The sequence below is a fragment of the Salmo trutta genome, chromosome 16, assembly GCF_901001165.1.
Source record: "Salmo trutta chromosome 16, fSalTru1.1, whole genome shotgun sequence".
Taxonomy (NCBI): Eukaryota; Metazoa; Chordata; class Actinopteri; order Salmoniformes; family Salmonidae; genus Salmo; species Salmo trutta.
Genome location: NC_042972.1, coordinates 2,307,889 through 2,325,596, shown reverse-complemented (window position 1 = coordinate 2,325,596; position 17,708 = coordinate 2,307,889). Strand labels below are relative to the sequence as shown.

General features: G+C 47.7%; 1 protein-coding gene across 3 annotated transcripts in view; it reads left to right on the top strand.

The window, feature by feature from the left end:
* Positions 1 to 17,708, top strand: part of LOC115149932 (phosphatase and actin regulator 3) — an 87,574-nt gene that overhangs the window by 26,762 nt on the left and 43,104 nt on the right. For all 3 annotated transcript variants that reach the window (XM_029692734.1, XM_029692733.1, XM_029692735.1), the window contains exon 8: positions 10,441 to 10,594. In XM_029692734.1, coding sequence (XP_029548594.1) covers positions 10,441 to 10,594 — 154 coding nt within the window. The remainder of the gene's footprint in view (positions 1 to 10,440; positions 10,595 to 17,708) is intronic.

Below are 17,708 nucleotides of genomic sequence, written 5' to 3'. Positions count from 1 at the left end.
GTCTCTGGGCAGCTAGAACCGTCACTGTACAACAGCTGCTAGAACCGTCACTGTACAACAGTCTCTGGGCAGCTAGAACCGTCACTGTACAACAGTCTTTGGGCTGTTAGAACCGTCTCTGTACAACAGTCTCTAGGCTGCTAGAACCGTCACTGTACAACAGTCTCTGGACTGCTAGAACCGTCACTGTACAACAGTCTCTGGACTGCTAGAACCGTCACTGTACAACAGTCTCTGGACTGCTAGAACCGTCACTGTACAACAGTCTCTGGGCAGCTAGAACCGTCACTGTACAACAGCTGCTAGAACCGTCACTGTACAACAGTCTCTGGGCAGCTAGAACCGTCACTGTACAACAGTCTTTGGGCTGTTAGAACCGTCACTGTACAACAGCTGCTAGAACCGTCACTGTACAACAGTCTCTGGGCTACTAGAACCGTCTCTGTACAACAGCTGCTAGAACCGTCACTGTAAAACAGCTGCTAGAACCATCACTGTACAACAGTCTCTGGGCTACTAGAACCGTCACTGTACAACAGCTGCTAGAACCGTCACTGTACAACAGCTGCTAGAACCGTCACTGTACAACAGTCTCTGGGCTACTAGAACCGTCACTGTACAACAGCTGCTAGAACCGTCACTGTACAACAGCTGCTAGAACCGTCACTGTACAACAGTCTCTGGGCTGCTAGAACCGTCACTGTACAACAGTCTCTGGGCTACTAGAACCGTCACTGTACAACAGCTACTAGAACCGTCACTGTACAACAGTCTCTGGGCTGTTAGAACCGTCACTGTACAACAGTCTCTGGGCTACTAGAACCGTCACTGTACAACAGCTACTAGAACCGTCACTGTACAACAGTCTCTGGGCTGTTAGAACCGTCACTGTACAACAGTCTCTGGGCTGTTAGAACCGTCACTGTACAACAGCTGTTAGAATCGTCTCTGTACAACAGTCTCTGGGCTGCTAGAACCGTCACTGTACAACAGTCTCTGGGCAGCTAGAACCGTCACTGTACAACAGTCTCTGGGCTGTTAGAACCGTCACTGTACAACAGTCTCTGGGCTGCTAGAACCGTCACTGTACAACAGTCTCTGGGCAGCTAGAACCGTCACTGTACAACAGTCTCTGGGCTACTAGAACCATCACTGTACAACAGCTACTAGAACCGTCACTGTACAACAGCTGTTAGAACCATCTCTGTACAACAGTCTCTGGGCTGCTAGAACCGTCACTGTACATCAGCTGCTAGAACCGTCACTGTACAACAGCTACTAGAACCGTCACTGTACAACAGTCTCTGGGCTGTTAGAACCATCACTGTACAACAGTCTCTGGGCTGTTAGAACCGTCACTGTACAACAGTCTCTGGGCAGCTAGAACCTTCACTGTACAACAGTCTCTGGGCTGCTAGAACCGTCACTGTACAACAGTCTCTGGGCTGTTAGAACCGTCACTGTAGAACAGCTGCTAGAACCGTCACTGTACAACAGCTGTTAGAACCGTCTCTGTACAACAGTCTCTGGGCTGCTAGAACCGTCACTGTACAACAGCTGCTAGAACCGTCACTGTACAACAGTCTCTGGGCTGCTAGAACCGTCACTGTACAAGAGCTGCTAGAACCGTCACTGTACAACAGTCTCTGGGCTGCTAGAACCGTCACTGTACAACAGTCTCTGGGCAGCTAGAACCGTCACTGTACAACAGCTGCTAGAACCGTCACTGTACAACAGTCTCTGGGCTGCTAGAACCGTCACTGTACAACAGTCTCTGGGCTGTTGGAACCGTCACTGTACAACAGTCTCTGGGCTGCTAGAACCGTTACCGTACAACAGTCTCTGGACTGCTAGAACCGTCACTGTACAACAGTCTCTGGACTGCTAGAACCGTCACTGTACAACAGTCTCTGGGCTGTTAGAACCGTCACTGTACAACAGCTGCTAGAACCATCACTGTACAACAGCTGTTAGAACCGTCTCTGTACAACAGTCTCTGGGCTGCTAGAACGTCACTGTACAACAGCTGCTAGAACCGTCACTGTACAACAGTCTCTGGGCAGCTAGAACCGTCACTGTACAACAGTCTCTGGACTGCTAGAACCGTCACTGTACAACAGTCTCTGGGCAGCTAGAACCGTCACTGTACAACAGTCTCTGGGCTGTTAGAACCATCACTGTACAACAGTCTCTGGGCTGCTAGAACCGTCACTGTACAACAGTCTCTGGGCAGCTAGAACCGTCACTGTACAACAGTCTCTAGGCTGCTAGAACCATCACTGTACAACAGTCTCTGGGCTGTTAAAACCGTTACTGTACAACAGTCTCTGGACTGCTAGAACCGTCACTGTACAACAGTCTCTGGGCTGCTAGAACCGGCACTGTACAACAGTCTCTGGGCTGCTAGAACCGTTACTGTACAACAGTCTCTGGACTGCTAGAACCGTCACTGTACAACAGTCTCTGGGCTGCTAGAACCGTTACTGTACAACAGTCTCTGGACTGCTAGAACCGTCACTGTACAACAGTCTCTGGACTGCTAGAACCGTCACTGTACAACAGCTGCTAGAACCATCACTGTACAACAGTCTCTGGGCTGCTAGAACCGTCACTGTACAACAGTCTCTGGGCTTCTAGAACCGTTACTGTACAACAGTCTCTGGGCTGCTAGAACCGTCACTGTACATCAGCTGCTAGAACCGTCACTGTACAACAGTCTTTGGGCTGCTAGAACCGTTACTGTACAACAGTCTCTGGACTGCTAGAACCGTCACTGTACAACAGTAACTGGACTGCTAGAAACGTCACTGTACAACAGTCTCTGGGCTGTTAGAACCGTCACTGTACAACAGTCTCTGGACTGCTAGAACCGTCACTGTACAACAGTCTCTGGACTGCTAGAACCGTCACTGTACAACAGTCTCTGGGCTGCTAGAACCGTCACTGTACAACAGCTGCTAGAACCATCACTGTACAACAGCTGTTAGAACCGTCTCTGTACAACAGTCTCTGGGCTGTTAGAACCGTCACTGTACAACAGCTGCTAGAACCGTCTCTGTACAACAGTCTCTAGGCTGTTAGAACCGTCTCTGTACAACAGTCTCTAGGCTGTTAGAACCGTCACTGTACAACAGTCTCTGGACTGCTAGAACCGTCACTGTACAACAGTCTCTGGACTGCTAGAACCGTCACTGTACAACAGTCTCTGGACTGCTAGAACCGTCACTGTACAACAGTCTCTGGGCAGCTAGAACCGTCACTGTACAACAGCTGCTAGAACCGTCACTGTACAACAGTCTCTGGGCAGCTAGAACCGTCACTGTACAACAGTCTTTGGGCTGTTAGAACCGTCACTGTACAACAGCTGCTAGAACCGTCACTGTACAACAGCTGTTAGAACCGTCTCTGTACAACAGCTGCTAGAACCGTCACTGTACAACAGTCTCTGGGCTGCTAGAACCGTCACTGTACAACAGTCTCTGGGCTGTTAGAACCGTCACTGTACAACAGTCTCTGGGCTGTTAGAACCATCACTGTACAACAATCTCTGGGCTGCTAGAACCGTCACTGTACATCAGCTGCTAGAACCGTCACTGTACAACAGCTGCTAGAACCGTCACTGTACAACAGTCTCTGGGCTGTTAGAACCGTCACTGTACAACAGCTGCTAGAACCGTCTCTGTACAACAGTCTCTAGGCTGTTAGAACCGTCTCTGTACAACAGTCTCTAGGCTGTTAGAACCGTCACTGTACAACAGTCTCTGGACTGCTAGAACCGTCACTGTACAACAGTCTCTGGACTGCTAGAACCGTCACTGTACAACAGTCTCTGGACTGCTAGAACCGTCACTGTACAACAGTCTCTGGGCAGCTAGAACCGTCACTGTACAACAGCTGCTAGAACCGTCACTGTACAACAGTCTCTGGGCAGCTAGAACCTTCACTGTACAACAGTCTTTGGGCTGTTAGAACCGTCACTGTACAACAGCTGCTAGAACCGTCACTGTACAACAGCTGTTAGAACCGTCTCTGTACAACAGCTGCTAGAACCGTCACTGTACAACAGTCTCTGGGCTGCTAGAACCGTCACTGTACAACAGTCTCTGGGCTGTTAGAACCGTCACTGTACAACAGCTGCTAGAACCGTCACTGTACAACAGTCTCTGGGCTGCTAGAACCGTCACTGTACAACAGTCTCTGGGCAGCTAGAACCGTCACTGTACAACAGTCTCTGGGCAGCTAGAACCGTCACTGTACAACAGTCTCTGGGCTGTTAGAACCGTCACTGTACAACAGCTGCTAGAACCATCACTGTGCAACAGTCTCTGGGCTGTTAGAACCATCACTGTACAACAGTCTCTGGGCTGCTAGAACCGTCACTGTACAACAGTCTCTGGGCAGCTAGAACCGTCACTGTACAACAGTCTCTAGGCTGCTAGAACCATCACTGTACAACAGTCTCTGGGCTGTTAAAACCGTTACTGTACAACAGTCTCTGGACTGCTAGAACCGTCACTGTACAACAGTCTCTGGGCTGCTAGAACCGGCACTGTACAACAGTCTCTGGGCTGCTAGAACCGTTACTGTACAACAGTCTCTGGACTGCTAGAACCGTCACTGTACAACAGTCTCTGGGCTGCTAGAACCGTTACTGTACAACAGTCTCTGGACTGCTAGAACCGTCACTGTACAACAGTCTCTGGACTGCTAGAACCGTCACTGTACAACAGCTGCTAGAACCATCACTGTACAACAGTCTCTGGGCTGCTAGAACCGTCACTGTACAACAGTCTCTGGGCTTCTAGAACCGTTACTGTACAACAGTCTCTGGGCTGCTAGAACCGTCACTGTACATCAGCTGCTAGAACCGTCACTGTACAACAGTCTTTGGGCTGCTAGAACCGTTACTGTACAACAGTCTCTGGACTGCTAGAACCGTCACTGTACAACAGTAACTGGACTGCTAGAAACGTCACTGTACAACAGTCTCTGGGCTGTTAGAACCGTCACTGTACAACAGTCTCTGGACTGCTAGAACCGTCACTGTACAACAGTCTCTGGACTGCTAGAACCGTCACTGTACAACAGTCTCTGGGCTGCTAGAACCGTCACTGTACAACAGCTGCTAGAACCATCACTGTACAACAGCTGTTAGAACCGTCTCTGTACAACAGTCTCTGGGCTGTTAGAACCGTCACTGTACAACAGCTGCTAGAACCGTCTCTGTACAACAGTCTCTAGGCTGTTAGAACCGTCTCTGTACAACAGTCTCTAGGCTGTTAGAACCGTCACTGTACAACAGTCTCTGGACTGCTAGAACCGTCACTGTACAACAGTCTCTGGACTGCTAGAACCGTCACTGTACAACAGTCTCTGGACTGCTAGAACCGTCACTGTACAACAGTCTCTGGGCAGCTAGAACCGTCACTGTACAACAGCTGCTAGAACCGTCACTGTACAACAGTCTCTGGGCAGCTAGAACCGTCACTGTACAACAGTCTTTGGGCTGTTAGAACCGTCACTGTACAACAGCTGCTAGAACCGTCACTGTACAACAGCTGTTAGAACCGTCTCTGTACAACAGCTGCTAGAACCGTCACTGTACAACAGTCTCTGGGCTGCTAGAACCGTCACTGTACAACAGTCTCTGGGCTGTTAGAACCGTCACTGTACAACAGTCTCTGGGCTGTTAGAACCATCACTGTACAACAATCTCTGGGCTGCTAGAACCGTCACTGTACATCAGCTGCTAGAACCGTCACTGTACAACAGCTGCTAGAACCGTCACTGTACAACAGTCTCTGGGCTGTTAGAACCGTCACTGTACAACAGCTGCTAGAACCGTCTCTGTACAACAGTCTCTAGGCTGTTAGAACCGTCTCTGTACAACAGTCTCTAGGCTGTTAGAACCGTCACTGTACAACAGTCTCTGGACTGCTAGAACCGTCACTGTACAACAGTCTCTGGACTGCTAGAACCGTCACTGTACAACAGTCTCTGGACTGCTAGAACCGTCACTGTACAACAGTCTCTGGGCAGCTAGAACCGTCACTGTACAACAGCTGCTAGAACCGTCACTGTACAACAGTCTCTGGGCAGCTAGAACCTTCACTGTACAACAGTCTTTGGGCTGTTAGAACCGTCACTGTACAACAGCTGCTAGAACCGTCACTGTACAACAGCTGTTAGAACCGTCTCTGTACAACAGCTGCTAGAACCGTCACTGTACAACAGTCTCTGGGCTGCTAGAACCGTCACTGTACAACAGTCTCTGGGCTGTTAGAACCGTCACTGTACAACAGCTGCTAGAACCGTCACTGTACAACAGTCTCTGGGCTGCTAGAACCGTCACTGTACAACAGTCTCTGGGCAGCTAGAACCGTCACTGTACAACAGTCTCTGGGCAGCTAGAACCGTCACTGTACAACAGTCTCTGGGCTGTTAGAACCGTCACTGTACAACAGCTGCTAGAACCATCACTGTACAACAGCTGTTAGAACCGTCTCTGTACAACAGTCTCTGGGCTGCTAGAACGTCACTGTACAACAGCTGCTAGAACCGTCACTGTACAACAGTCTCTGGGCTGCTAGAACCGTCACTGTACAACAGTCTCTGGGCTGTTAGAACCGTCACTGTACAACAGCTGCTAGAACCATCACTGTACAACAGCTGTTAGAACCGTCTCTGTACAACAGTCTCTGGGCTGCTAGAACGTCACTGTACAACAGCTGCTAGAACCGTCACTGTACAACAGTCTCTGGGCAGCTAGAACCGTCACTGTACAACAGTCTCTGGACTGCTAGAACCGTCACTGTACAACAGTCTCTGGGCAGCTAGAACCGTCACTGTACAACAGTCTCTGGGCTGTTAGGAACCATCACTGTACAACAGTCTCTGGGCTGCTAGAACCGTCACTGTACAACAGTCTCTGGGCAGCTAGAACCGTCACTGTACAACAGTCTCTAGGCTGCTAGAACCATCACTGTACAACAGTCTCTGGGCTGTTAAAACCGTTACTGTACAACAGTCTCTGGACTGCTAGAACCGTCACTGTACAACAGTCTCTGGGCTGCTAGAACCGTCACTGTACAACAGTCTCTGGGCTGCTAGAACCGTTACTGTACAACAGTCTCTGGACTGCTAGAACCGTCACTGTACAACAGTCTCTGGGCTGCTAGAACCGTTACTGTACAACAGTCTCTGGACTGCTAGAACCGTCACTGTACAACAGTCTCTGGACTGCTAGAACCGTCACTGTACAACAGCTGCTAGAACCATCACTGTACAACAGTCTCTGGGCTGCTAGAACCGTCACTGTACAACAGTCTCTGGGCTTCTAGAACCGTTACTGTACAACAGTCTCTGGGCTGCTAGAACCGTCACTGTACATCAGCTGCTAGAACCGTCACTGTACAACAGTCTTTGGGCTGCTAGAACCGTTACTGTACAACAGTCTCTGGACTGCTAGAACCGTCACTGTACAACAGTCTCTGGACTGCTAGAAACGTCACTGTACAACAGTCTCTGGGCTGTTAGAACCGTCACTGTACAACAGTCTCTGGACTGCTAGAACCGTCACTGTACAACAGTCTCTGGACTGCTAGAACCGTCACTGTACAACAGTCTCTGGGCTGCTAGAACCGTCACTGTACAACAGCTGCTAGAACCATCACTGTACAACAGCTGTTAGAACCGTCTCTGTACAACAGTCTCTGGGCTGTTAGAACCGTCACTGTACAACAGCTGCTAGAACCGTCTCTGTACAACATTCTCTAGGCTGTTAGAACCGTCTCTGTACAACAGTCTCTAGGCTGTTAGAACCGTCACTGTACAACAGTCTCTGGACTGCTAGAACCGTCACTGTACAACAGTCTCTGGACTGCTAGAACCGTCACTGTACAAAAGTCTCTGGACTGCTAGAACCGTCACTGTACAACAGTCTCTGGGCAGCTAGAACCGTCACTGTACAACAGCTGCTAGAACCGTCACTGTACAACAGTCTCTGGGCAGCTAGAACCGTCACTGTACAACAGTCTTTGGGCTGTTAGAACCGTCACTGTACAACAGCTGCTAGAACCGTCACTGTACAACAGCTGTTAGAACCGTCTCTGTACAACAGCTGCTAGAACCGTCACTGTACAACAGTCTCTGGGCTGCTAGAACCGTCACTGTACAACAGTCTCTGGGCTGTTAGAACCGTCACTGTACAACAGTCTCTGGGCTGTTAGAACCATCACTGTACAACAATCTCTGGGCTGCTAGAACCGTCACTGTACATCAGCTGCTAGAACCGTCACTGTACAACAGCTGCTAGAACCGTCACTGTACAACAGTCTCTGGGCTGTTAGAACCGTCACTGTACAACAGCTGCTAGAACCGTCTCTGTACAACAGTCTCTAGGCTGTTAGAACCGTCTCTGTACAACAGTCTCTAGGCTGTTAGAACCGTCACTGTACAACAGTCTCTGGACTGCTAGAACCGTCACTGTACAACAGTCTCTGGACTGCTAGAACCGTCACTGTACAACAGTCTCTGGACTGCTAGAACCGTCACTGTACAACAGTCTCTGGGCAGCTAGAACCGTCACTGTACAACAGCTGCTAGAACCGTCACTGTACAACAGTCTCTGGGCAGCTAGAACCGTCACTGTACAACAGTCTTTGGGCTGTTAGAACCGTCACTGTACAACAGCTGCTAGAACCGTCACTGTACAACAGCTGTTAGAACCGTCTCTGTACAACAGCTGCTAGAACCGTCACTGTACAACAGTCTCTGGGCTGCTAGAACCGTCACTGTACAACAGTCTCTGGGCTGTTAGAACCGTCACTGTACAACAGCTGCTAGAACCGTCACTGTACAACAGTCTCTGGGCTGCTAGAACCGTCACTGTACAACAGTCTCTGGGCAGCTAGAACCGTCACTGTACAACAGTCTCTGGGCAGCTAGAACCGTCACTGTACAACAGTCTCTGGGCTGCTAGAACCGTCACTGTACAACAGTCTCTGGGCTGTTAGAACCGTCACTGTACAACAGCTGCTAGAACCGTCACTGTACAACAGTCTCTGGGCTGCTAGAACCGTCTCTGTACAACAGTCTCTGGGCTGCTAGAACCGTCACTGTACATCAGCTGCTAGAACCGTCACTGTACAACAGCTGCTAGAACCGTCACTGTACAACAGTCTCTGGGCTGTTAGAACCATCACTGTACAACAGCTGTTAGAACCATCACTGTACAACAGTCTCTGGGCTGCTAGAACCGTCACTGTACAACAGTCTCTGGGCTGCTAGAACCGTCACTGTAGAACAGTCTCTGGGCTGCTAGAACCGTCACTGTAGAACAGCTGCTAGAACCGTCGCTGTAGAACAGTCTCTGGGCTGCTAGAACCGTCACTGTAGAACAGCTGCTAGAACCGTCGCTGTAGAACAGTCTCTGGGCTGCTAGAACCGTCACTGTAGAACAGTCTCTGGGCTGCTAGAAGCCTGAAAGCCAAGATCCTAGGAGAAATGTCCACCAGGCCTTGTCCATCCTCGTGCAGTGGAAGGTACTGGGCTGCAGCTTTAATTCAATGTTGTCCAGACCAGAAGAAATTGACAATTGTTATTTCTATTTCTACTTTGCCCTTTCTTCCACTACTAAATCTACCATTCCAGTGTTTTACTTGCTATATTGTATTTACTTCGCCACCATGGCCTTTTTTTGCCTTTACCTCCCTTATCTCACCTCATTTGCTCACATTGTATATAGACTTATTTTTCTACTGTATTATTAACTGTATGTTTGTTTTACTCCATGTGTAACTCTGTGTTGTTGTATGTTGTCGAACTGCTTTGCTTTATCTTGGCCAGGTCGCAATTATAAATGAGAACTTGCTCTCAACTTTCCTACCTGGTTAAATAAAGGTGAAATAAATAAATAAATAAACCAGGGTCCTCTGAAGCTCTTCAATCAGGTGGCTGTAAAATCATTAGTCTGAGCCACAGGTTAGAGGCGGCTAGATTACCGGCTACCAGCACCCTTCCCCTATGAGACAGCTGGGGCAGCACCCATTTACACCTAGGCAATCTGGCACACACCTTCTCCACTACACCCTCACAAATATATAGATTTTTTAAAGACATCGGAACCTAGAAAAAACAAAAAAACATTGTCTTCATCCCATCTCTGCCCCACTGAAGTCCTGTCTCTGTGTGTTACTGTGAAAGACAGTAACCGTCACTGTACTCTCTTATAGACCTGTGGAATAATGGTGTGTGTGTCTGTCTCTGTGTGTTACTGTGAAAGACAGGGGGTTCCCTCTCTTATAGACCTGTGGAATAATGGTGTGTGTGTGTATTTTTTTTTTGTGTGTGTCTGTGTGTGTGTCTGTGTGTGTGTGTGTGTGTCTGTGTCTGTGTGTGTGTGTGTGGTGTGTGTGTGTGTGTGTGTGTGTGTGTGTGTAGGCACCCTGCCGCGGCGGATGCGTAAAGAGTTGTTAACGGTGAAGCTTCGTAACCGTCCCAGTCAGCAGGAGCTGGAGGACAGAAACATCTTCCCTGTTCGCTCAGACCTGGAGAGACAGGAGATACGACAACACATAGAGACCAAGCTGGCCAAGTGAGTCCCCTGTCTGTCTGTCTGTCTGTCTGTCTGTCTGTCTGTCTGTCTGTCTGTCTGTCTGTCTGTCTGTCTGTCTGTCTGTCTGTCTGTCTGTCTGTCTGTCTGTCTGTCTGTCTGTCTGTCGTCTGTCTCTCTGTCCTGTCTGTCTGTCTGTCTGTCTGTCTGTCTGTCTGTCTGTGTTGTCTGTCTGTCCTGTCTGTCTGTCTGTCTGTCTGTCTGTCTGTCTGTACACTGCTGTATATTGCCTAACAGATCTGGGAGTTTATCAATGTTTGATTTGTTTTCAAATTATTTGTGGGTCTGATTGATCTGTGGAAAATATGTGTCTCTAATATGGTCATACATTTGGCAGGAGGTTAGGAAGTGCAGCTCAGTTTCCACCTCATTTTGTGGGCAGCGTTGCACATAGCCTGTCTTCTCTTGAGAGCCAGGTCTGCCTACGGCAGCCTTTCTCAATAGCAAGGCTATGCTCACTGAGTCTGTACATAGTCTAGGATTTTTGACATTTATGGTTAGTCACAGTAGGCAGGTGTTCTCTCTGTTCAGGGCCAGATAGCGTTCCAATTTGCTCTGTTTTCTGGTTGATTCTTTCCAGTGTGTCAAATATTTATTTTCTGCTTTCACAGACTACTACTGACCACTACTGATCACGGTAGTCATTTAGCTCAGCTCAGTTACCTTAGCTTTCTTGGGAACAGGCACAATGGTGGCCCTCTTGAAGCATGTGGGAACAGCAGACTGGGATAAGGATTGATTGAATATGTCCGTAAACACACCAGCCAGCTGGTCTGCGCATGCCCTGAGGACGCGGCTGGGGATGCTGTCTGGGCCTGCAGCCTTGCGAGGGTTAACACGTTTAAATGTTTTACTCACGTTGGCTACAGTGAAGGAGAGCCCGCAGGTTTTGGTAGCGGGGCGTGTTAGGGGCACTGTATTGTCCTCAAAGCGAGCAAAGAAGTTGTTTGGTTTGTCTGGGAGCAAGGCATCGTGGTCCGCGACAGGGCTGGTTTTTCTTTTGTAGTCCGTGATTGAATGTAGACCCTGCCACATACCTCTCGTGTCTGAGCCGCTGAATTGCGACTCCACTTTGTCTCTATACTGACGCTTAGCTTGTTTGATTGCCTTGCGGAGGGAATAGCTACACTGTTTATATTCGGTCATGTTTCCGGTCACCTTGCCCTGATTAAAAGCAGTGGTTTGGGCTTTCAGTTTTGCGCGAATGCTGCCATCAATCCACGGTTTCTGGTTGGGGAATGTTAAAATAGACGCTGTGGGTACAACATCACCGATGCACTTGCTAATAAACTCACTCACCGAATCAGCGCATTCATCAATGTTATTGTCCGACGCTATGCGGAACATTTCCCAGTCCACGTGATCGAAGCAATCTGGAAGTGTGGAATCCGATTGGTCGGACCAGCATTGAACAGACCTGAGCACGGGTGTTTCCTGTTTTAGTTTCTGTCTATAGGCTGGAAGCCACAAAATGGAGTCGTGGTCAGATTTTCCGAAAGGAGGGCGAGGGAGGGCTTTATATGCGTCGCGGAAGTTAGAGTAACATTGATCCAGGGTTTTACCAGCCCAGGTCGCGCAATCGATATGCTGATAGAATTTAGGGAGTCTTGTTTTCAGATTAGCCTTGTTAAAATCCCCAGCTACAATAAATGCAGCCTCAGGATGAGAGAGAGATCAGCTGTTTTATTTAGAATAACGTGAGAGAGATCAGCTGTATTTGTGTGTGTGTGTGTGTGTGTGTGTACTGTGTGTGTGTGTGTGTGTGTGTACTGTGTGTGTGTGTACTGTGTGTACTGTGTGTGAGTGTGTACTGTGTGTGTGTGTGTGTGTGTGTGTGTGTGTGTGTGTGTGTGTGTGTGTGTGTGTGTGTGTGTGTGTGTAATGTAGTGTGTGTGTGTGTGTGTGTGTGTACTGTAGTGTGTGTGTGTGTGTGTGCACTGTAGTGTGTGTGTGTGTGTGTGTGTGTGTGTGTGTGTGTGTGTGTGTGTGTGTGTGTGTGTGTGTACTGTAGTGTGTGTGTGTGTGTGTGTAGTCTCTGTTTTTGGTTCCAGGTTGAACCCTTTTGGCTTCCATAAAAAAACCTTTCGCAACCCAGAAGGTTTCTACCTAGAACCAATAAAGGTTCTCCTACGGGGACAGCCGAAGAACCCTTTCAGAACTATTTTTCTGCAGGAGCGTACAATAAAATATATCCTATCCTCTTATGACCAGGATTATGATGTCATCAGACCAGACTGTCTGCTTGACGTTTTCAGTTCAGTCATCAGGAATATCGATATCGGTCTCGTTGTTTACACACGTCCTTAAAAATAGTTTTTTTTAACAGCTAGAGTATAACAGTATTTCATAACAACTGTCTGACATGCATCCCAAATGCCTCTCTATTCCCTATGTGAGCCCTATAAAGACCTAAAGTCGTGCACTATATAGGAAATAGAGAGCCATTCTGATATGCAGACGGACACTGTCATTGTTCAAATCAATATTACTGATGACTGAACTGAGCACATCAAGCAGACAGATAAACAGGCACGTATAGGCCTAAATGATTGGTCCAGAACATTGTGTTAGAACATTATCCATCTGTCTGTCTGTGCACGGTGTGTTCAGACAGTGTTCAGACAGTGTTACATTAATGTCAAATAAGCAATGCTAACACTGACTACGTGTGATTGTAGTCAGTGACTGGGTCAATTCAAATTGAAGTCTGAAATTTTATTGTCTAGTGCCTGGGTCAATTGAAATTGAAGTCTGAATTTCAATTGTCCAGTGACTGGGTCAATTGAAATTGAAGTCTGAATTTCAATTGTCCAGTGACTGGGTCAATTGAAATTTAAGTCTGAATTTTTATTGTCCTGAGGAGAGGCTCCTGTCTACAGAATGTAGTGTCAACTCACTCTGTCCACAGTGGGTGAAAAAAAACACGTTTCGGTAATGAAATGTAACTTCCTTGTGTTATAAATGACATTTTACCAAGACAAATATGTTTTTTTTTTTTAATGTGCTGAATCCTTCAGTGGGGTCTTTCTCTAACATATCCTTAACATGATCTAAAGTCAGATACCTAATACCTCCAATGAAAAGCCCAGAGCTCTGTTGTCATAGCGATGTAGGTTTCTCGTAACAACTTTCGAAGACTTTACATTTCTTTGGTGCGTCTTCCTCTTCAAAGAATGTTTTCTCAGTCAACTTACCTGGTAAAATAACGGTAAAATAACAAAAAACTCCAGATTAAATTTATGAACACACCTATAGTATAAACCAGCCTTTAGTCTTAATCTTTGGTTGTTTACTACACTACTCCCTCTGTTTAGCACATGGCCTCACATGTGAATCCTTAAAGAGATGGGTGGGACTAAGGCTTAAGAGGGTGTGAACGATGCTGACTGGGTGTAGACAAAGAAGAGCTCTCCAGTAGGTGTACCAAAACATTAAAGGGCCATTTTCTCAAAAGTGAGTTTACAAGTTTATAAACTTTCAAAGAAAAAATACTTTCCGATTGTTATTCAACTGCAGTGTATTATATATCATTTTGTAGCTCTGAGTCTCTATCCAATGTAAAAAACACAATTTCAAACTTTGCTACCTAAGATCGATTGGAGCTGGTCGGTCACATGTCTCTATATATCTATATCTCTCTCTGTATATCTATATATCTATATCTATGTATTTCTATATCTCTGTATATCTATATCTCTATATTTCTATATATTTATATCTCTGTATATCTATAAATATATCTATATCTATCTATCTATCTATCTATCTATCTATCTCTATCTATCTCTATATTTCTATATATCTGTATTTCTATATATCTATATTTCTATATATATATATTTCTATATTTCTATATATCTATATATCTATATTTCTATATATCTATATTTCTATATTTCTATATATCTATATCTCTGTAACTATGCTCCTCCTTTTGAATATCATTGTATTTCCAAGCCACTGTAAAGCAGAGTAGAATGCTCAGTCGGGCATCAATCCAAAACAAATGTTCAAAACAATATTGTCACGAAACATGCAACCCATGAATAGCTTTGAGAAAATCAATGTTCTCCAGCTCTTTCTCTGTGGAGATATTTGTAGGGGGTGGAGGCTATTTTTAGACTGGAAGAGGTGAATAAGGATAAGCCACTCTCTCTCTCTCTCTCTCTCGCTCTCTGTGGGATGAGAGGAGGAGAGGAAGAGAGGGACTGATGATGTGAGCAGGGGGAGGGGGAGATGGGCGGAAAAGAGCAACAGAGTAGTGGGAAGAGGAGAGCTGCCATGTGAGCAGGGGGAGAGGGGAGGATCCCCATTAGTTCCTGCCAAGGCAGCGGCTACTCTTCCTGGGGTTTATTATGGATCCCCATTAGTTCCTGCCAAGGCAGCAGCTACTCTTCCTGGGGTTTATTACGGATCCCCGTTAGTTCCTGCCAAGACAGCAGCTACTCTTCCTGGGGTTTATTACGGATCCCCATTAGTTCCTGCCAAGGCAGCAGCTGCTCTTCCTGGGGTTTGTTACGGATCCCCATTAGTTCCTGCCAAGGCAGCAGCTACTCTTCCTGGGGTTTATTATGGATCCCCATTAGTTCCTGCCAAGGCAGCAGCTACTCTTCCTGGGGTTTATTACGGATCCCAGTTAGTTCCTGCCAAGGCAGCAGCTACTCTTCCTGGGGTTTATTACGGATCCCCGTTAGTTCCTGCCAAGACAGCAGCTACTCCTCCTGGGGTTTATTACGGATCCCCGTTAGTTCCTGCCAAGGCAGCAGCTGCTCTTCCTGGGGTTTATTATGGATCCCCATTAGTTCCTGCCAACGCAGCAGCTGCTCTTCCTGGGGTTTGTTATGGATCCCCATTAGTTCCTGCCAAGGCAGTGGCTACTCTTCCTGGGGTTTATTATGGATCCCCATTAGTTCCTGTCAAGGCAGCAGCTACTCTTCCTGGGGTTTATTATGGATCCCCATTAGTTCCTGCCAAGGCAGCAGCTACTCTTCCTGGTGCTTATTATGGATCAACCATTAGTTCCTGCCAAGGCAGCAGCTACTCTTCCTGGGGTTTATTATGGATCCTCATTAGTTCCTGCCAAGGCAGCAGCTACTCTTCCTGGGGTTTATTACGGATCCCCATTAGTTCCTGTCAAGGCAGCAGCTACTCTTCCTGGGGTTTATTATGGATCCCATTAGTTCGTGCCAAGGCAGCAGCTACTCTTCCTGGGGTTTATTATGGATCTCCATTAGTTCCTGCCAAGGCAGCAGCTACTCTTCCTGGGGTTTATTATGGATCACCATTAGTTCCTGTCAAGGCAGCAGCTACTCTTCCTGGGGTTTATTACGGATCCCCATTAGTTCCTGCCAAGGCAGCAGCTACTCTTCCTGGGGTTTATTACGGATCCCCGTTAGTTCCTGTCAAGGCAGCAGCTACTCTTCCTGGGGTTTATTACGGATCCCCGTTAGTTCCTGTCAAGGCACCAGCTACTCTTCCTGGGGTTTATTACGGATCCCCGTTAGTTCCTGTCAAGGCAGCAGCTACTCTTCCCTGGGGTTTATTACGGATCCTCATTAGTTTCCCTGCCAAGGCAGCAGCTACTCTTCCTGGGGTTTATTATGGATCCTCATTAGTTCCTGCCAAGGCAGCAGCTACTCTTCCTGGGGTTTATATTGGATCCCCATTAGTTCCTGCCAAGGCAGCAGCTACTCTTCCTGGGGTTTATTATGGATCCCCATTAGTTCCTGCCAAGGCAGCAGCTACTCTTCCTGGGCTTTATTATGGATCCCATTAGTTCCTGCGAAGGCAGCGGCTACTCTTCCTGGGGTTTATTATGGATCCCCATTAGTTCCTGTCAAGGCAGCAGCTACTCTTCCTGGGGTTTATTATGGATTCCCATTAGTTCCTGTCAAGGCAGCAGCTACTCTTCCTGGGGTTTATTATGGATCCCCATTAGTTCCTGCCAAGGCAGCGGCTACTCTTCCTGGGGGTTTATTATGGATCCCCATTAGTTCCTGCCAAGGCAGCAGCTGCTCTTCCTGGGTTTTGTTATGGATCCCCGTTAGTTCTTGCCAAGGCAGCAGCTACTCTTCCTGGGGTTTATTATGGATCCCAATTAGTTCCTGCCAAGGCAGCAGCTACTCTTCCTGGGGTTTATTAGGGATCCCCATTAGTTCCTGCCAAGGCAGCAGCTGCTCTTCCTGGGTTTTGTTATGGATCCCCATTAGTTCCTGCCAAGGCAGCAGCTACTCTTCCTGGGGTTTATTATGGATCCTCATTAGTTCCTGCCAAGGCAGCAGCTACTCTTCCTGGGGTTTATTATGGATCCCCATTCGTTCCTGCCAAGGCAGCAGCTACTCTTCCTGGGGTTTATTATGGATCCCCATTAGTTCGTGCCAAGGCAGCAGCTACTCTTCCTGGGGTTTATTATGGATCCCCATTAGTTCCTGCCAAGGCAGCAGCTACTCTTCCTGGGGTTTATTATGGATCCCCATTAGTTCCGTGCCAAGGCAGCAGCTACTCTTCCTGGGGTTTATTATGGATCCCCATTAGTTCCTGCCAAGGCAGCAGCTTCTCTTCCCGGGGTTTATTATGGATCCCCATTAGTTCCTGCCAAGGCAGCAGCTACTCTTCCTGGGGTTTATTATGGATCCCCATTAGTTCCTGCCAAGGCAGCAGCTACTCTTCCTGGGCTTTATTATGGATCCCATTAGTTCCTGCGAAGGCAGCGGCTACTCTTCCTGGGGTTTATTATGGATCCCCATTAGTTCCTGTCAAGGCAGCAGCTACTCTTCCTGGGGTTTATTATGGATTCCCATTAGTTCCTGTCAAGGCAGCAGCTACTCTTCCTGGGGTTTATTATGGATCCCCATTAGTTCCTGCCAAGGCAGCGGCTACTCTTCCTGGGGGTTTATTATGGATCCCCATTAGTTCCTGCCAAGGCAGCAGCTGCTCTTCCTGGGTTTTGTTATGGATCCCCATTAGTTCTTGCCAAGGCAGCAGCTACTCTTCCTGGGGTTTATTATGGATCCCAATTAGTTCCTGCCAAGGCAGCAGCTACTCTTCCTGGGGTTATTATGGATCCCCATTAGTTCCTGCCAAGGCAGCAGCTGCT